The 18,044-nt window shown below is 35.8% G+C and overlaps 1 protein-coding gene across 2 annotated transcripts in view; it reads left to right on the top strand.

Moving 5' to 3' along the window:
• Positions 1 to 11,824, top strand: part of DNAJC10 (DnaJ heat shock protein family (Hsp40) member C10) — a 67,762-nt gene extending 55,938 nt beyond the window's left edge. For both annotated transcript variants that reach the window (XM_060302172.2, XM_030850339.3), the window contains 3 exons: positions 14 to 133; positions 1,931 to 2,035; positions 3,173 to 11,824. In XM_060302172.2, coding sequence (XP_060158155.1) covers positions 14 to 133; positions 1,931 to 2,035; positions 3,173 to 3,184 — 237 coding nt within the window. In that variant the 3' untranslated portion in view covers positions 3,185 to 11,824. The remainder of the gene's footprint in view (positions 1 to 13; positions 134 to 1,930; positions 2,036 to 3,172) is intronic.
• Positions 11,825 to 18,044: the final 6,220 nt, after the last annotated feature.

Raw genomic sequence — 18,044 nt, 5'->3', positions numbered from 1 at the left:
TTTCTCTTTTTAGATGATTAAAGGAAAAGTGAAAGCTGGAAAAGTAGACTGTCAAGCTTATGCTCAAACCTGCCAGAAAGCTGGTATCAGAGCCTATCCAACTGTTAAATTTTATCCCTATGAAAGGGCAAAGGTATGTACATGCCTTCTTCTGTGTGCCTTTCCTTTAGCAGGTAACGCTTTTTTCTAGTTTCTTTCCCTTTGTCATTTTTAATTTCACTGCATGTCACTGAAACAAGCTTCTTTTCACATACACACCAAGTGATTTTAAAAGATTTTTCTGCCTCACAGTTGATATGATCTCCATTGCCTTAAAATTTTTATACTCCTGAACGGGGAACTACTAAATAGACACACCAAAATACTAATAGTAGTTTTCTGTGGGTGGTATAATTCAACGTAATTATTTTCTGTGAAGTTTTGTATTTCCTACTTTTATAGAATTAACATATATTATCTTTATAATTAGTTTTTCTAGGAAAGAAAGAGAAAATTAAGAGAATACTGTCATAATACTTACAAAATAGCCTTAGTACCTGAGCATTTATCTTGAGGAATACTTATTAATGGTTTAGACTATAAAATAAAAGTTAGGGTTCCATGGTTCATTCATAATTTCTTTTTTGGGCCACTGACAATATGCTTTTTTTTTTTTTAACAAGAAAATTTGGCATTTACCAGTGGGTCTCTATGGTCATTGATACAAAAGCGTATATCTTTCAGCCAGTATAATTGCTAGGACTCATGACCTTTGCTGTCTTCCCAAGTAAAATAAGACATTTTTGACAATAGAACTGTGATAAAAATAAATATCTGCCATGCATTCATGTTTTCTTGTAAAACATTGAAATGAATAATTTCAAATGTTGTAATGGATACTTTTTAAGAATATCAGATTAAGAGCTTGTGTTATTTACTTGTGATTATAATACATTTTGAAATAGAGCTAAAGAAATAAGATGATGAATTTCAGAAATGTAGATTTGTCAGACATCTAGATTTTTCAGTGAAGGATTTTGGTTTATGAGGAAGCTACCTCTGTCTTAAGAACAGTCTGGGGTAAGCAGAACTCAGTGATAGTAAAGGAGCTTTATACCAGAGCCTGAATCTTAATTCCTTTGGAATCACTAGCTTCCCAATTCTCAGAACACTTGAGAATTAGGTGACATATATAGGCGTCTTATTCAGGTAGAATGATGTTAGGGAAGTATCAGTATAATGAGCAGTCACAGAATTAACCAGGCCATACAGGGAGCTGTTTGAAAACATGATGTTACCATGTGTCCAGAGGATAAGATTAGAACCCAAAATATCCCTGTCCAAACAGAAAGGCAGGGGTAGAATCCAGAAGTCCAGCAGAGAAGGCCAAAGCAGAATGGTGATTGAAGTGAGAAATTCAAACCAGGTGAGCAGCTATACACAGAAACAAAATCCTAGCATACAGTTTGGAGTTCCCACCAGGAAGAAGGAAACAGGTGGCTCCAGATCCAAAATAAGCGGGCCTGGATGTATTGACCTGTCTTCTCCCCTGCTTTTTAGCCACCTTCCTGCTGTGGGCAGATGAGAACCAGGAAATATACATTGCTTTGCACTGTTGCAGTTGGTCAAGGTTTTGTCTATGCCAGTGACTTTAGATTAGAATGTTTTGAGTCCTCTGGGGACATCTTAAACAATTGAGACGTTTTGAGGCATTTGGAGTTAGCAATGCATTTTAATCAAGGTATTAATTTACATGTTTCCATAAAAGTATTGTTAGTATTTATTTCAGGTAAATTATTGGTTAACTGCTTTTGCAGCAGCATTTCCTTGAAGAAATTGAAGTTTTAAACACTTGGAACTTTAAGGAATAGTTAATCAAGTTTCTTAGATGGAAATGTCATGTTTTGATGAGATACTTAAAAGCTTATAAGAAGAATGTTTTCAATTGTAGAGAAATACTTGGGGAGAGGAAATAGATTCCAGAGATGCAAAAGAGATTACTACCTTAATATATGAAAAATTGGAAAACCTCCAAAATCATGGAAAGAGAAATAAGGTAAGGACTAAATCTAGAGCTGACTCTGGCAAACAGTATTTGAATTTATTCTTACTATATAGTATATGTATCAATAAACAGTAAAATGAAGCTTCAAAAATTAATAAGTAGTTAGAAATTTCTTCTTTGGAAAATATGACAAATTTAGCCTCTGGACACTTAAATGCTTAGAAATTGGGACAAGTAAAACCATTTAACAGAAAAATAGTGACTATGGTCATAAATTATTAAAATTTGTTCAAATGTAAAAGCATTGATTTGAGCCTCATAACACTTTGGAGAGCAAGTTTTCTTTTGTTCTTGGTATAGTCAGGATGTATTAAAACCTGTATTCATCTTGCCCCCCACCCTTGAATTATTTATCAAGAAGCATTGCAGCCTCTTTCCTGCTATTCTTCAGAGGGCTATTCATGTTTTCCTTTTTTAAATCAGTATCATTCTGGGACATATTTAGAAACAGACCAGAGAGTTTACAAATGCTAGAGTGCTTTCTGAATGGAATTTAATACAGTCACACGTGAGGTTTCTTGGATTCTTTCCCTATAAGGTGAAAAGACGAAAGAACAGCACAGCCTCTGAAGAGGGCTAGAGATGTCTAGCTTTATATCCATGTTAGAACTACAGACCCTGGTATAGGAAGCTTTACAAGCTACCTCAAGAATTATGTTTTATCCAAACCTAAAAGATAGAAAAGAGATAGTTATGAAACTTTATTTTTTTTGTTTCAGTGAACAAAAATGTTTTTCTGATATTTTGGCTATGTTCGTTTTCTCAAGATGTTTTATTTTTAAAATTGTGACTTATCTCAAGTGAAACATTTGAAATCGAAAACATTAGTCATAAAGTAGAATATGCTAACTGAAATTAAGTTATAGAGCACATCAAAATATGACTTTGAAAGTGTGGTAAAGTTATAATTGGTATTATCTATCTGCCATGGGCAGGTGAGAATTGTGAGATACCCTTTTTCCATTGTTACAACAGGTGAAGTATACTTCATCTGATCTATTAAATAAGAATATTGAGTAATTATTTTTGAAAAGGTAAAACTTAGGTCAGTTTATTATTTTTAACTTCTTTTTAACATTAGATGTTGAAAGAGAAAGGAATTCAATCACTTTTACATTATTATTGTAGGATGAACTTTAATGATGTTGAAAATGAAGAAAAAATTGAAAAGAAATTGACAGATGACGTCAGAAGCCACCTTTTCAGAATGTTACCATGTTCTGGATGGGACTAAATGAACATTATCTTGGACTTGTAATTGCACTGCTTGAATTCTGTACAACATTAATATAAATGAAGGGTCTGCAGACTTTTTCCCTAAAGGGCCAGATCGTAAATACTTTAGGCTTTGTAGACCATAGATGGTTCTTTGTCACATATTCTGTTTTTATTTTGTTTACAACCCTTTAAAAAATGTAAAAACCATTCTTAGCCTCAAGGCTGTACACAAATAGGCCACAAGCCACATTCAGCCCATGGGCCACAGATTGCTGACCTGACCCACAGAAAGATGTTTAGGCTGGCTGGCTCAAACATGAGCCTGCTCTATGATCTATGTACATGCTAAGTTATACAACGTGTACTTTATCAATTCAAGTTTTGTGGCTGGCCTGAAAAGAGAACTTTGTTTTCAGTCACCTGTTCTCCTAAAAAATATCTCTGAAATTGATTATCTGACCATGTATTTCATTTAAAAAACATACTCAAAATGTGGGAAAATAAACAGATACCCTATTTTCATGCTGTATTATAGTGAAGAGATTCATTTTCTTTTCTAAAGGTTGAAGAATTGGTTTTAATTTTTCACATATGAGAAAAATATTTTATAACAGAAAGTAAACAAATCCTATTGATTTCTATAGTATCCACATATACCTGAGGGGAAAAAAATATTTATAGCAATTAACTGGGCATTGTAGAGTACCCCAAATATTTCTATATTTTAAAGATATGTGTTCATTTATTTTCTGAATTGCTTTCATAATGTTTTCCCTGTGATGGTTACTGATTTCTGAAGCATCTTTCTAATATCTGTTTTTGATTTCTGGACTTGGTTTTGATGCATATCCTTTATTTACATTTGCCTTTTTTCCTTCATGGTTTTGGTTGTTCACTCTTGTCCAATGTTTATTATTCAAGAAGGAAAAATTAACTTTGTAGATTTGTTTTCCTAAAGCTCGTAATGATGCTGTGTTTATTCCAATTATTTACTGTTGGAGGCTGCCATTTTCAGATAAATATTGGCCTAACAACTGAAGTTAATTTTGTAAGAAAATCAAGGATAAAAATTTAAGGATGGGATCTTTTAGTTTCTTAATTGTTCAGGCTCAAGGAATCCAAATTTCTTTTCCTTGCACATTAACAAAACATTGTAACATGTAGTTATTTAGTTATAATTCAGAATGTATGGAATGGTAAAATCCCAATTGATCAAAAGAGGTCAACAGATTTTTTTCAAAACTTAAGTGTTCCCAAAAACCTATTTGAATCATGCTTTATTATGTTGGGAGAATTTTGGTTTTTTGTTTGTTTTGTTTTGTTTTTATCCCATTCCCCAAAATTTCCTCATAAAGGTTAATTTATAACTGCAATTTATCCAAAAAGTAATCGATTTTTTTTCATTTTCAAGTCTAACCCTATTCTTCATATTCTCACCCATATTGTTTCTTGTGTATCTTTTAACTTCTTATCTTAAATTCTACTTTACACATGTGGGCACATACAGAAGAGTCACCACTTCTAACCTTAATTTTATACCACCTGTTTTACTTATGATCAGTAATGGCAAATTTATTAAATTTTAAATTTTCAAAGCCTAGAACATTTTCAAAATTGGTTTGTTTCTACAAGAATTCCAAAATGGAATGCCTAAAGAAGTTTTGGTAAATATTTACTGAACTTGTACCAATTATGAGAGTACCACTATGCTGGACACAGAAGTGTGCAAAAGTAAACTAAACCCAGCGCTTAGTCCCTGTCTCCCTAGTGTCTGTAAATTCACAATTCTGACATGGGACCCATAAACAAGCTTATAGATACCTGTACTATTACCTATAAATAGAATGCCAAACTTACTGGTTGAGAAATATCTTAGGCAGTAAATGAAATAGTAAATATTATGTATCCTGTAACTGGGCCTAGGTATGTGCCTGTAGAATCAGCTCAAAAGCCAGGACTACCTGGGAGACATGTTAAGTAACACGTAGCATAAAAATAACATGCATCAGAATTTTCTGCAATCATGTCAGTCTCATTGACATGCTGACAGGATTAAAGGTTCTAACGGCCACATTAGTGCAGTAGAGCACTTCTAGAGTGCCAGGTAAAACATGGCATTTTTCTCAGCAACACCATTTTTGTGTGAAGCTAGCCTCAGGTAACATAGCACCATTTCTCGCAGACCAGAGTGCATTCTATCAGGCAGCGAGACTTGAAAATTAGATGTTTAATGTGGTTATGTGAAACTGTTGGGAATGTGCGTTTGGGGCATTAATGATGCTTGCCTGCTCTAGTTTCCCAAATTTTATTTAATGTCTTTCATATCTTTTTCATTTTAAGGATATGATTAAGATTTTAAAATAACTATTTCAAAATAACTATAACTACTTTAATATTTTAAAAGTTTTCTTTAACTTTGTCCTTGTTTTCTAACAGTATTCAAAGCAGGAATTTTCTTTGAAGAGTACAGTTATTAGAAAAGCATTACTATGTTGTTTCCTATGGGACACAGTTTACAAAGATACTTATATAAGAAAGTTTTTAATGAAGAGGGGTAGTGTTTCTAAGCCATTTAAACAATTTTTCTATAATAGTCTAATTTCTTCGGTCTACCAACAAACTCAAATGTCTCATATTCAGTCCATCATGACTGTTTAAGAAATAGTACAAAGTTTAAAATGCATTTAAAATTTTCTGTAGTGATACTTGCAGGATAAAATTGATTCTGAATATGAGAAGGAAATAACCTTTCTGGTAGTATACCACTTTATATAAACCAAAACTTTAAATGTACCCAACGGGAATTCCCTGGTGGGCCTGTGGTTAGGACCAGGTGTTTTCACTACTGTGGCCCAGGGTCAATCCCTGGTCAGGGAACTAAGACCCCACAAGCCATGCTGCACAGCCAAAAATAAAATAAATAAATGTACCCAAATTCTTCTGGTGAATAATCTTGTTTTTAGTAAGAGTAATAAGAAAATTTAGGTCAACCACCAAGCTAAGTATAAATGTATTACTGATCATATATAAAAACGTTAGTGATTTACTGGCTTGAGTCTTTTTTTTTTTTTATATTTAACACTAGATTTGCATTTAGGTTCTTGTACAAATGACCCACAGGTTTGAACTGTGCAATTCCACTTACATGAAGATTTTTTTTCAATGAATAGGTTCTACAGTACTACATGATCCGTGGCTGGTTGAATCCATGGATGCAGAATTTCAGATACATAGGGCCAACTCTAAAGTTACACGTGAGTTTTCGACTGTGCTGGGGGTTGGCAACCCTAACCCACACATTGTTCAAGGGTCAACTGTACTGTCACTCAGTCCCCTTGTTAGCAGCTGGATGTATTTTGTGAACGGAAACTAACCAGAATAACAGATAGAGGCTGATGCCAAACTGTCCCATATCAATATTAAATCCAGGAATGTGGTATCTTGACCACTCGATTGCATTATCTTGTCACTTGAGTGAATTATTTAGTAGCCTGAAAATTAGTAATCATGCGAAAAGGTCTGTGCTGCTCTAAATTAGGGTTTGCTTAAGATTCAAAAGTGGGTAAGTAAAATAGATCAGTAGAAAAGATAAGTCCAATAGAAGGGTCCCAGCATGTGGAGAAACTTGGTCCATCAAGGGCTCCTGAGACAAACCATACACTTAACAGTACCTGAGATTGGTCCTCATGACCAGACACAGTAGGAAAGAGGGAAACCCAGAAATGTGCTCTTCATCAGTCTGCCCTCTGGTCTAACAAGTGATAGACAATTCTTCATTAAACTACTGCTATTCCAAACATCTTGAGGAGGTAAAATATTTTTTTAAAAATAATCAATAGGTTCCAGTACAAGATGACTCACAAACTCACCTCCTCCCATGGACAAATTGAATATACGGCTGTATACAGAACAATTCCCTCTGAAAGAAATCTAGAATCTAGCTGAGCAACTCTTACACATCAGGTGAATGAGAAAAAACCCACACTGGAGTGGGTAGGAGAGGCTGAGACACTATCTCACCATAAACCCCACCTGGCACAATGACATGACCAAGAGGGAACTCAAGACTACCCGTTTCTCCCTGAGGATCAAAAGGTTCAGACCCCACAGCTGGTGCTCCAACTTTTAAGACTTGGACCCAAGAGATGGGCCCCCAAAGCATGTAGCTTTGAAAGCCAGCAGGGCATGCCTCCCTGAGACCCACAAGGCTAGTGCAATCTGAGAAGCAGTTCCTTAACAGGATTGTATGGAATCACCATGGCTAATCCCCCAAGGCCTAGCACAGAGGGAACATACTGAAACTGCCCAGTCGTTACATGGAATAGGCCTATTTGCTTATCTTAAATGCTTTAGCCTGAACAGCAGTCTTCTACTTTAACACACTCCTAGGGACTCACTACATTACTACTCTCTACAGAGACCATGGAGGCTGGCAGGCACCATCTTTGTGTGCCTCACACCAGATCACCAGCACCTCCAGAGAAGGAGTTTGTGCAAACATCTGGCACCCCAGCTATTATGGCTGCCACCCAGGGGACATCCCTTGAACACCTGGTTCTGGTGGCCAGCAATGCTTGTGGATCCCATAGGACTGTAGCAAAGAAGCAGTTCCCCACAAGCCTCAGTGCAAAGAGAGCAGACAGAAATGCCATCTCCCAGTCATCCTCAGGAGGTGTATTTGCTTACTTTAAAAGCTGCTGCCTGAGAATAGTTTCCAATCAGCCTGCATCTAAGTGTGGGACTGAGATCCATCCCCTTTGGGACACTGACAGGTCTTGGTACACTCTCCACTACTGAGAGCCACTAAGAACAAAGAAGTCTGCTTGGAAGATCACAAAGATGTGATAGCCAAGAGCTAGGGCATGGTTAAATGATAAGGTTCATCTACACAAGACCTTCAAAACTGGGAGAGCTGGTTTTACCTAATGCATAGAAACCAACACAGAGTCAAGGAAAATGAAGAAACAGAGGACTATGTTCCAAACAAGAACTAGATAAAACCTCAGAAAAAGACCTTAATGAAATGGAGGTAGTGATTTATCTAATAAAGTTTCAAAATATAGTCATAAAGATGCTCACTGAGGTAAGGAGAATGATGCATGAACAAAGTGAGAATTTCAATGCAGAAAATATAAGAATGTAGCAAGTAAAAATTACAGAGCTGAAGAATACAATAACAACTGAAAAATTCATTAGAGGGGCCAACAGTAAACTAAATGAAGTAGAAAAAGGATCAGTGAAGTCAAAGACAAAACAGTGGAATTCATCCAATCAGAGCAGTGAAAAGTGAAAGAATGAAAAAGAGTAAAGATAGCTTATAGGACACCATCAAGCAACGCAGTATTTGCATTACAGGGGTCCCAGAAAGGGCAGAAAAATTTGAAGAAATAATGGCTATAAGCTTCCCTAACCTGGGAAAAGACACAGACGCCCAGATCCAGGAAGATCAGAGTTCTAAATATGATGATCTAAAGAGACCCACACTAAGACAAGTTATAACTAAATTGCAAAAGACAGAATCTTTTTTTTTTTTTTTTGCGGTACGCAGGTGTCTCACTGCTGTGGCCTCTCCCATTGCGGAGCACAGGCTCTGGACGCGCAGGCTCGGCAGCCATGGCTCACGGGCCCAACCACTCCGCAGCATGTAGGATCTTCCCGCACCGGGGCACGAACCCGTGTCCCCTGCGTCGGCAGGCGGACTCTCAACCACTGTGCTACCAGGGAAGCCCAAAAGACAGAATCTTTAAAGCAGCAAGAAAAAAAAAAATTGTTTCATACAAGGGAACCCCCATAAGACTATAAGCAGATTTTTTTAGCAGAAACTTTGCAGGCCAGGAGGGAGTAGCATGGTGTATTCAACATGCTGAAAGAAACAAAAAACTGCCAACTAAGAATAGTCTACCTGGCAAAGCTGTCCTTCAGAATTGAAGAAGAGTTTTCCAGAAAAGCAAAAGCTGAAAGACTTCATCACCACTAGACATGGCTTACAACAAATGTTAAAGGGGATTCTTTAAGCTGAACTGAAATGACACTAGTTAGTAACAGGAAAACATACAAAAATATAAATCTCACTGGTAGAGGTAAATATATAATTAGATTCAGAATACTCTAATGCTGGTGAGTTAATCACTTACAAATCTAGTTTCAAAGGTTAAAACACAAGTAACAAAAATAATGAATTACAATAATTTCTTAATGGATACACAAGAAAAACAGATGTAAATTGTAACATCAAACATATAAGAGGGGGAAGTAAAAGGGTAGAGTTTTTGTAGGTTACTGAAGTTAAATTGTTATAGCATAAAACAGACTTATATATAAAAGATTATCTATGTAAGTCTCATAGTAACCATAAAGCAAAAACCTACAGTAGAGTCACAAGAGATAAAGAGAAGAGAATCAAAGCATATCATTACAGATCATCATCAATTCACAGATGAAGGCAACTGAAAAGAAGAACAAAGGAACTACAAAATAGCCAGAAAACAATTAAGAGATGGTATTAGTAAGGCCTCACCAACCTATAATCTAAATGTAAATGAATTTAATCTCCAATCAAAACACATAGAATGGCTGGATGGATAAAAAAATTAAAAAAAAAAACCCAACTGTATGCTACTGACAAGAGACTCACTCCAGCTTTAAGGACACAGATAGTCTCAAAGTGAAGGGATAGGAAAAGATTTCATGCAGATGGAAACCGAAAGAAAGCTGGGATAGCCATACTCATACCAGAGAAAATAGACTTTAGCACAAAGCAAGTAATAGTGACAGAGAAGATCATTATATAATAATGATGTCAGTCCAACAAGAAAATGTAACATTTGTAAATATTTATGCACCCAACATAGGAGTACCTAAATATATAGAGTAATTATTAACAGATTTAAAGGGAAAAATTGACAGCAATACAATAATAGTAAAGGACTTCAATATCCCACTTTTATCAATGGATAGATCTTCCAGACAGAAGATCAATAGGAATCATTGGACTTTTAAACAACACATTTGGCCAGATGGACTTAACAGACATTTACAGAACATTTCATCCAAAAGCAGAAAAATACACATTCTTTTCAAATGTACATGGAACATTATTCAGGATAGATCATATGTTAGGCCACAAAACAAGTCTTAATTTAAGAAGTTTGAAATCATATCAAGCATATCCTCTGACCACAATGGTGTGAAACTAGAACACAATTATAAAAGGAAGACTGGAAAATTTTCAGATATGCAGAGATTAAACAATATGCTCCTGAACAGCAAATGGGTCAAAGAAGAAATCAAAAGGGAAATCAAAAAATAACTTGAGACAAATGAAAATGCAAGTACAAAATACCAAAAGATATGGGATGCTGCATTTCTAAGAAGCAAACAGCAATAAAAAGCCTACCTCAAGAAACAAGAAAAGTGTCAAACAGCCTAACTTTACTCCTAGAGGAACTAGAAAAGCAAGAGCAAACAAAGCCCAATGGTAGCAGAAGGAAGGAAATAAATATCAGAGCAGAAATAAATGAAACAGAGACTAAAAAGTAAACAGAAAAGATCAATGAAACTAAGAGATGGTTTCTTGGAAAGATAAAATTGACAAAACTTTAAATTGGATAAATGAGAAGAAATGGATAATTCCTAGAACATACCACCTACCAAGACTGAATTATAAAGAAATAGAAAATCTGAACAGCCCCATTACTAGTAAGGAGGTTAAATTAGTAATCAGAAACTTTCCAACAAACAAAAGTCTAAGACCAGATGGCAACCTTTCTCAAACTCTTCCAAAAAATAGAAGAGGGAAATTTCCAAACTCTTTAGGAGGCAAGCATTACCCCAATACCAAGACCAGTCAAGGAAACTATAAGAAAGGAAAATTACAGGCCAATATCCCTAATGAACAATGATGCAAAAATCCTCAACAAATTATCATCAAACCTAATTCAAAAATACAGTAAAAGGATGAAACCCCATGATCAAGTGGGATTTATTCCAGAGGTGCAAGATGGTTCAACATCTGCAAATCATCTACTAATCGCATTTTAAAAATGGAAGATAAAAGTCATATGATCATCTCAATATATGCTGGAAAATCATTTGACAAAATTCAACATCTATTCATAATAAAAACTCTCAAGAAGTAGGTATTGAAGGAATGGTACCTCAACATAATAAAGGCTGTGTGTGACAAGCTAACAGCATACTCAATGGTGAAAAGTTGAAAGCTTTTTCTCTAAGATCAAGAACATGATAAGGATGTCCACCCTTGCCGCTTTTATTTAGCATAGTACTGGAAGCCCTAGCCAGAGCAATTAGGCAAGAAAAAGAAATAAATGGCATCCAAATCTGAAGGGAAGAAGTAAAACAGTTTCTACTTGCAGATGACATGATATTATATATAGAAAACCCTGAAGACTCTACCAGAAAACTCTTAGAACTAATAAATTAGTAAAGTTGCAGGATACAAAATGAATACACAAAAATCAGTTGCATTTCTATAAACTAATAAACTGTCAGAGAAGTTAAGAAAACAATTCCATTTACAGTTGCATCAAAAAGGATATCTAGGAATAAATTTAACCAAGGAGGTCAAAGACCTGTACACTAAAAACTATAAGACATTGATGAAAGAAATTGAAAAGACTCACATGAATGGAAAGACATTGCATACTCATGGATTGGAAGAATATTGTTAAGATGTCCATACTACACAAAGCAATCTGTAGGTTCAATGCAACATCTATCAAAATTCCAATGGGGGACTTCCCTGATGGCACAGTGGTTAAGAATCCACCTGCCAATGCAGGGGACACAGGTTCGATCCCTGGTCTGGGAAGATCCCACATGCCGTGGAGCAACTAAGCCCGTGCGCCACTACTACTGAGCCTGCACTCTAGAGCCCACATGCCACAACTACTGAAGCCCACACGCCTAGAGCCCGTGCTCTGCAACAAGAGAAGCCACCACAGTGAGAAGCCCGCACACTGCAACAAAGAGTAGCCCCTGCTTGCTGCAACTAGAGAAAGCCCGTGCACAGCAACAAAGGCCCAACACAGCCAAAAATTAATTTTAAAAAAATTCCAATGGCATTTTTCACAAAACTACAACAAACGATCTTAAAATTTGTACAGAACCACAAAAGACCCCCAAATAGCCAAAGCAATCTTGAGAAAGATTATATTTCAGAGTTACAGTAATCAAAATAGTATTACTCTATTTTTGAGTAAATTTAAATTTAGACTTACCCTAACTAGTCACTAACCTTTCTTTTCTTTTTTTTTTTTTTTTTTTAAACATCTTTATTGGGGTATAATTGCTTTACAATGGTATGCTAGTTTCAGCTTCACAACAAAATGAATCAGCTATATATATACATATGTTCCCATATCTCTTCCCGTTTGCGTCTCCCTCCCTCCCACCCTCCCTATCCCACCCCTCCAGGCGGTCACAAAGCACCGAGCTGATCTCCCTGTGCTATGCGGCTGCTTCCCAGTAGCTATCTACCTTACGTTTGGTAGTGTATATATGTCCATGCCTCTTTATCGCTTTGTCACCGTTTACCCTTCCCCCTCCCCATAGCCTCAAGTCCATTCTCTAGTAAGTCTGTGTCTTTATTCCTGTTTCACCCCTAGGTTTTTCATGACATTTTATTTTTTTCTTAAATTCCATATATATGTGTTAGCATATGGTATTTGTCTCTCTCTTTCTGACTTACTTCACTCTGTATGACAGACTCTAGGTCTATCCACCTCATTACAAATAGCTCAATTTCGTCTCTTTTTATGGCTGAGTAATATTCCATTGTATATATTTGCCACATCTTCTTTATCCATTCATCCGATGATGGACACTTAGGTTGTTTCCATCTCTGGGCTATTGTAAATAGAGCTGCAATGAACATTTTGGTACATGACTCTTTTTGAATTATGGTTTTCTCAGGGTATATGCCCAGTAGTGGGATTGCTGGGTCATGTGGTAGTTCTATTTGTAGCTTTTTAAGGAATCTCCATACTGTTCTCCACAGTGGCTGTATCAATTTACATTCCCACCAACAGTGTAAGAGGGTTCCCTTTTCTCCACACCCTCTCCAGCATTTATTGTTTCTAGATTTTTTGATGATGGCCATTCTGACTGGTGTGAGATGATATCTCATTGTAGTTTTGATTTGCATTTCTCTAATGATTAGTTCTGCATTTTGTTTCTTTTACTTTCTATGTTGCTAAACAAGTGAAAAAAAATGTTTAATGATTTATAAAAGTGATGTGTGTATTTATATAATAAATTTTTCAGGCTTAGAATAGCAATGTTTCATATGGTTTACTATAAAAACTGAGGTTACTGTTAGATCAACTACATTGTGATTTTTAAAACTACCTCAGCAATTCATTCTCTCCCAAAAACAAGTCACCAAAGAACACAAGACTCAATAATATGACATATCAAAAGGCCTTAATCTAAATCACTATATAAGGGGTTAGGAAAGCTAATTTAATCTGTATTAACTATAATGATAAATTCAAAATGCAAAAAACATACATATTTTACTACAGAGATTAAGTTACTTTTAGAATTCATTTTGTTGATGTGTTTTGCATAAACTTAGAAAAAGCCTAAATGAGAAATTTTTCTACTTCCTCCCTCCAATATTTACAATTATCTTGTCTTAGGATCAAAGCCATGGCTTTCTTATGTTCTGCTCTGTTTTCAGAACCTAGCACATGTATGTATAATATATACTCTAATTAACAACCAGCAGTATCGTTCTATATTGTTAAATTTGTTAAAATTAATTTGCCAGTAATTCAACTGTGATAAGAATTGTTGGCTAGAAGTTATACTCATATTTTTTTCTTTTTTATATTCTTTTATTGTTATTATTTTGAGGTGTACAACATAATGATTCGACATTTGTATACATCATGGAGTGATCACGGTAAATTTAGTTACCATTGAACACATGTTTAATTGACAGTGCAACCAAGGGCATTGAATCAACAAATATCAAACTTAGCATGCCCAAAACTGAACTTATATTTCTCTTTCAAATGTGTTCTTCCTTAGAATTTACCCTTTGTTAAGGCAGTTATTCTAAGAGTCCAACTAAAACTTTGGAGTCATCATACTTCCCTCTTCATAATTCCCTCTTCATTGTCCCAATCAGTCATTTCATCTACATAGTCTACCTCGTCTTTATATCTAGATTCTGTGCTCTTCACAGATCTCTACTATATTATTTCAGCCCTTTATCATTTCTGACCTGCTATTTTACAGCAATCCTTCAGTCTCTTTGCTTACATTTAAATATAATTTTAATTTTACTCTATAGAAGTTATACTCATTTTATGCCCCAAAATTTGTAGCAGATGATCTAGAATTAGCAGATTTTATAATGCTGAGAGGGTATTATAATAGATATGGAAGTTTTTAGAAGTTAGTAATTTTTATTGTACACTTAAGGTAGCTTTACTTACCAAGAAAGCACCTATTCCTTTGAAAGGAACTTTCTCAAAGAATTTTTATGACTTCATAATTTCTTTTTTCTCCATTCAAGTCCCTATGACAGACTTCCCCCGAAAGATCTTAATCAGAAGTAACACCAGGCACCAGTAGATGGCAGTGAAAAATAAGCAGAGACGTAGAAGGTATTTCATTACTCAGAAAATGCTGTTTCTACTTCAGTACTGAATGAGAATTCACATAGCCCAGTTTGCCTTTGTTTTTCACCAAAAACCCTGAATATCAGGCACATACATCTGACTATGAGAAACTGCAGAGAAACAAACACTGTACTTTGCATCCAAAAGTTTATAATCTAGTATAGCAACTAAGACAAAGAAATACTCAAGCATGTGAATGATACGAAAGAATAAATTTAAGACAGTCATATAGGCATATATACTACTGTAGACAAGTAAATATATACATATATTGAGGCTCAGTGATTCCCATTCATGACAAATGCTGCCTAGATAACAGTGTACATGGATTACTTTTAAGAAATTAAAACATTAAACTGTACTAATAATATTTTATTTTTTTTATTCAAAGCCTCCTCAGGATATTTGGTGTTTTAATACTGCTTTAAATCATGAAATAAGAGGTTCAGTGTTTGGGTAAAAAGAGCTGAGCCCTGGTTTAAGAAATGTGTTTCCTGGATTCTAGTTTTGGTTCAACTACTTATTAACTCCAAGTTTGGACAAACCGCTTTATCTCTCTGTACCCTGATCAACTCCTTTGCCCAGTGGTAAAACTATCTCTTCTTTCTACTTCATCAGGTAGTTATGTAGACAAAATGAGATATATATATATATACATATGCAGGCAACAGAAATCAAGAAAGTGAGAAATTTTGTAGGACAGATGACATACTTTCTTTAAAAATATATAGCAAGAAAAAAATACAGACGGAAGGGTAATCTATAGATTTAAAGAGATATTAGAGAGAGGGGCTTTTGAGTTATATTAGCTAAAGGCAACGTATGGACTTTATTTAGACTTTGATTTGAACAAACAGACTGCAAAAAATTTTATGAAACAGTTGGGGATATTTAGAACAGAGTGTATATTTGATATTAAACAAGTATTCAATGAAGGGGAATTGTTTTCAGGTATGTTAATGGTATCTACCAAATGAAATGTCTGGGATTTGCTTGAAAGTAATTCAGTGACTAGGATGTGGGGGAAAACGAAATAAAACATAACCAAAACAAGGGAAAAAGTAATAATCTAGGGGCTGGAAGTGGTGGTTAATGAAATAAGACTGTGATATCTTATTAACTATTGGAGCTGAATAAAATGGACAAATTAAGGTTTGGTATAGTATTCAACTTTTTCTTTTCTATTTGAAAATTTCCATAATAAAGTTTTTAAATAACTAAGTTTAATTTTTAAAAAGCAACATATTGACTTTATAACGAAGATATTACCAAACTTTTATGCAGAACACCAAATGACAAATTTATAATCATCTCTTTGCCAGATATAAATCCGTTTGCTGAATTAGGAAAGGTAGGAAAATTACTACAGGATAAAGATGGAATTGGTTGGCACTAAGTAGGACTATTTTGGAAGGGACTATGTGCAATTCATTTTCCTATCATTCCTCCCTCCCGGCTTGGAATCTGAGAACCATTTCACTGTTTAGAGGCTTGTGTAATTGGCCCACGCTGTCAGAATGCTTGAAAATTATGATGCTGTTTCCTCACTCAGGTCATAAGACTGAATTCTCAGACAGAAGGAATTGACTAGAGATTGTCTAGTTGAACCAGACTAATAAAACTAAAGACTGATGATACACAGAAGTCTCACCATCTTCTGCAAGGGTGACCTGAGGGGCAGGGTACATCATCTCCCTAAAGTGACCTTCTCTGCTGTTCCTAAGGGCCATTTCCTTGCCTGGCAGCGCCGAGCCCATGCCCTTGATGGATACCACAGCTTTGAATTGCCAGCCATCAGTGCCTGCTCCTCTCAGGGGTGCTCTTTCCTGAACTGAATCTCTCTTTCCGGCCCTGGATCAATTGATCTCTCTCTCTCTGCAGCCCAAAAGTTCGCTGTTATTCTCTCAGTACTGCTTCTATACAAAAACTTGTGTTTGAGAAACTAGACTTTTTCCCTATAAACAGCACTTTAAGAGAGCTTTGTGCATTGTGCAGCATCTATTCTAATAAGACGATTCTGAACACCTTTGAATAATATTATTCATTTAAGAAACATGGTATACAGTAAATTGTTATATAATTAATGTATGAAATGGACTCACATGGCTTCTAGTCTGTGATATATTCAATACAACCCCTGTCCCCTCAACTCCTTCCTTCTGTGTTCTAAGGCAGAACACAGGCTTCCCCTTGGCTTTGGATGTGCTTCCATAGTCCTCGGAGTCACAGTTTTTCTTACCCTTGACCTGTCTTCTTGAGTAGCGCCCATCATTCCTTCCGATGTTACATGAATTTAGTTCTCGAGGGAACCTAGGAGCAACTCTCAAGATTCTTTGCCTGTCCCAGCCATGAGGTACACATGCACACAAATTGGGCCCAGAAACATTCTTAGGTAAGCCATCATGCCCCAGGTTGGAGGCACAAATTCAGTCCTACTGAGTCTAGTAGCTTTTGAAAAGGAGATTCCCTTGGTTTGAGAGGAGAAAATTGGGAAGGATTCAAGCACCTACATTTTTGCTCTAATGTTATTTTCAGATTTCACAACAGTCTATGACTAATTATTTTTAAAGACTATGAAGAGAAAGTTCTGCTCACATCAGGAGGTGAAAACTCCAATGGAAAAAACAAACAAACAAACAAAAAAACTCCAATGGAAATAGTGGGGATAAAGGGGTCAGAATGAGTAGGATCTCTGCAACAGAGACCAGTGGTTTGGAAGTCTGTTTGAAGGAATTAGTGATAGTGGTAATTTGATAATGATCATCTGTTTCCTCTTGCAATACAAAAGATTAAACTGGGGTGGTACTTAATAGGTAATACTAACATAGTAAAGTTCAATCTGAAACAAAATTATCTCCAAAAATCTCTTATGCATTGAAAAAAAATATTGGCTGGGATCAGCTAAGGCACAGATTCACCTAAGCACAGTCTTAGTGTTTCCTACAACTGCAGTCCTATATCCAAATCAGTTGCAGCCCCACTGGTCACATGAACACCAGAGGGAATGATCCATAGGCACGGTGTTACCACTTTCCGTATTCAGTCCGGCTCCAGCAAGGGACACATCACCCACTAGTTTTGGGGGCTTCTGCTTCTTAAGGCTCTAGAAGTTGGGGAAGGAAATATCTGCC

The sequence above is a fragment of the Globicephala melas genome, chromosome 7, assembly GCF_963455315.2.
Source record: "Globicephala melas chromosome 7, mGloMel1.2, whole genome shotgun sequence".
Taxonomy (NCBI): domain Eukaryota; kingdom Metazoa; phylum Chordata; class Mammalia; order Artiodactyla; family Delphinidae; genus Globicephala; species Globicephala melas.
The sequence above is the reverse complement of the archived record's forward strand: the minus strand, read 5'-3'. Positions and strand labels throughout refer to the sequence as shown.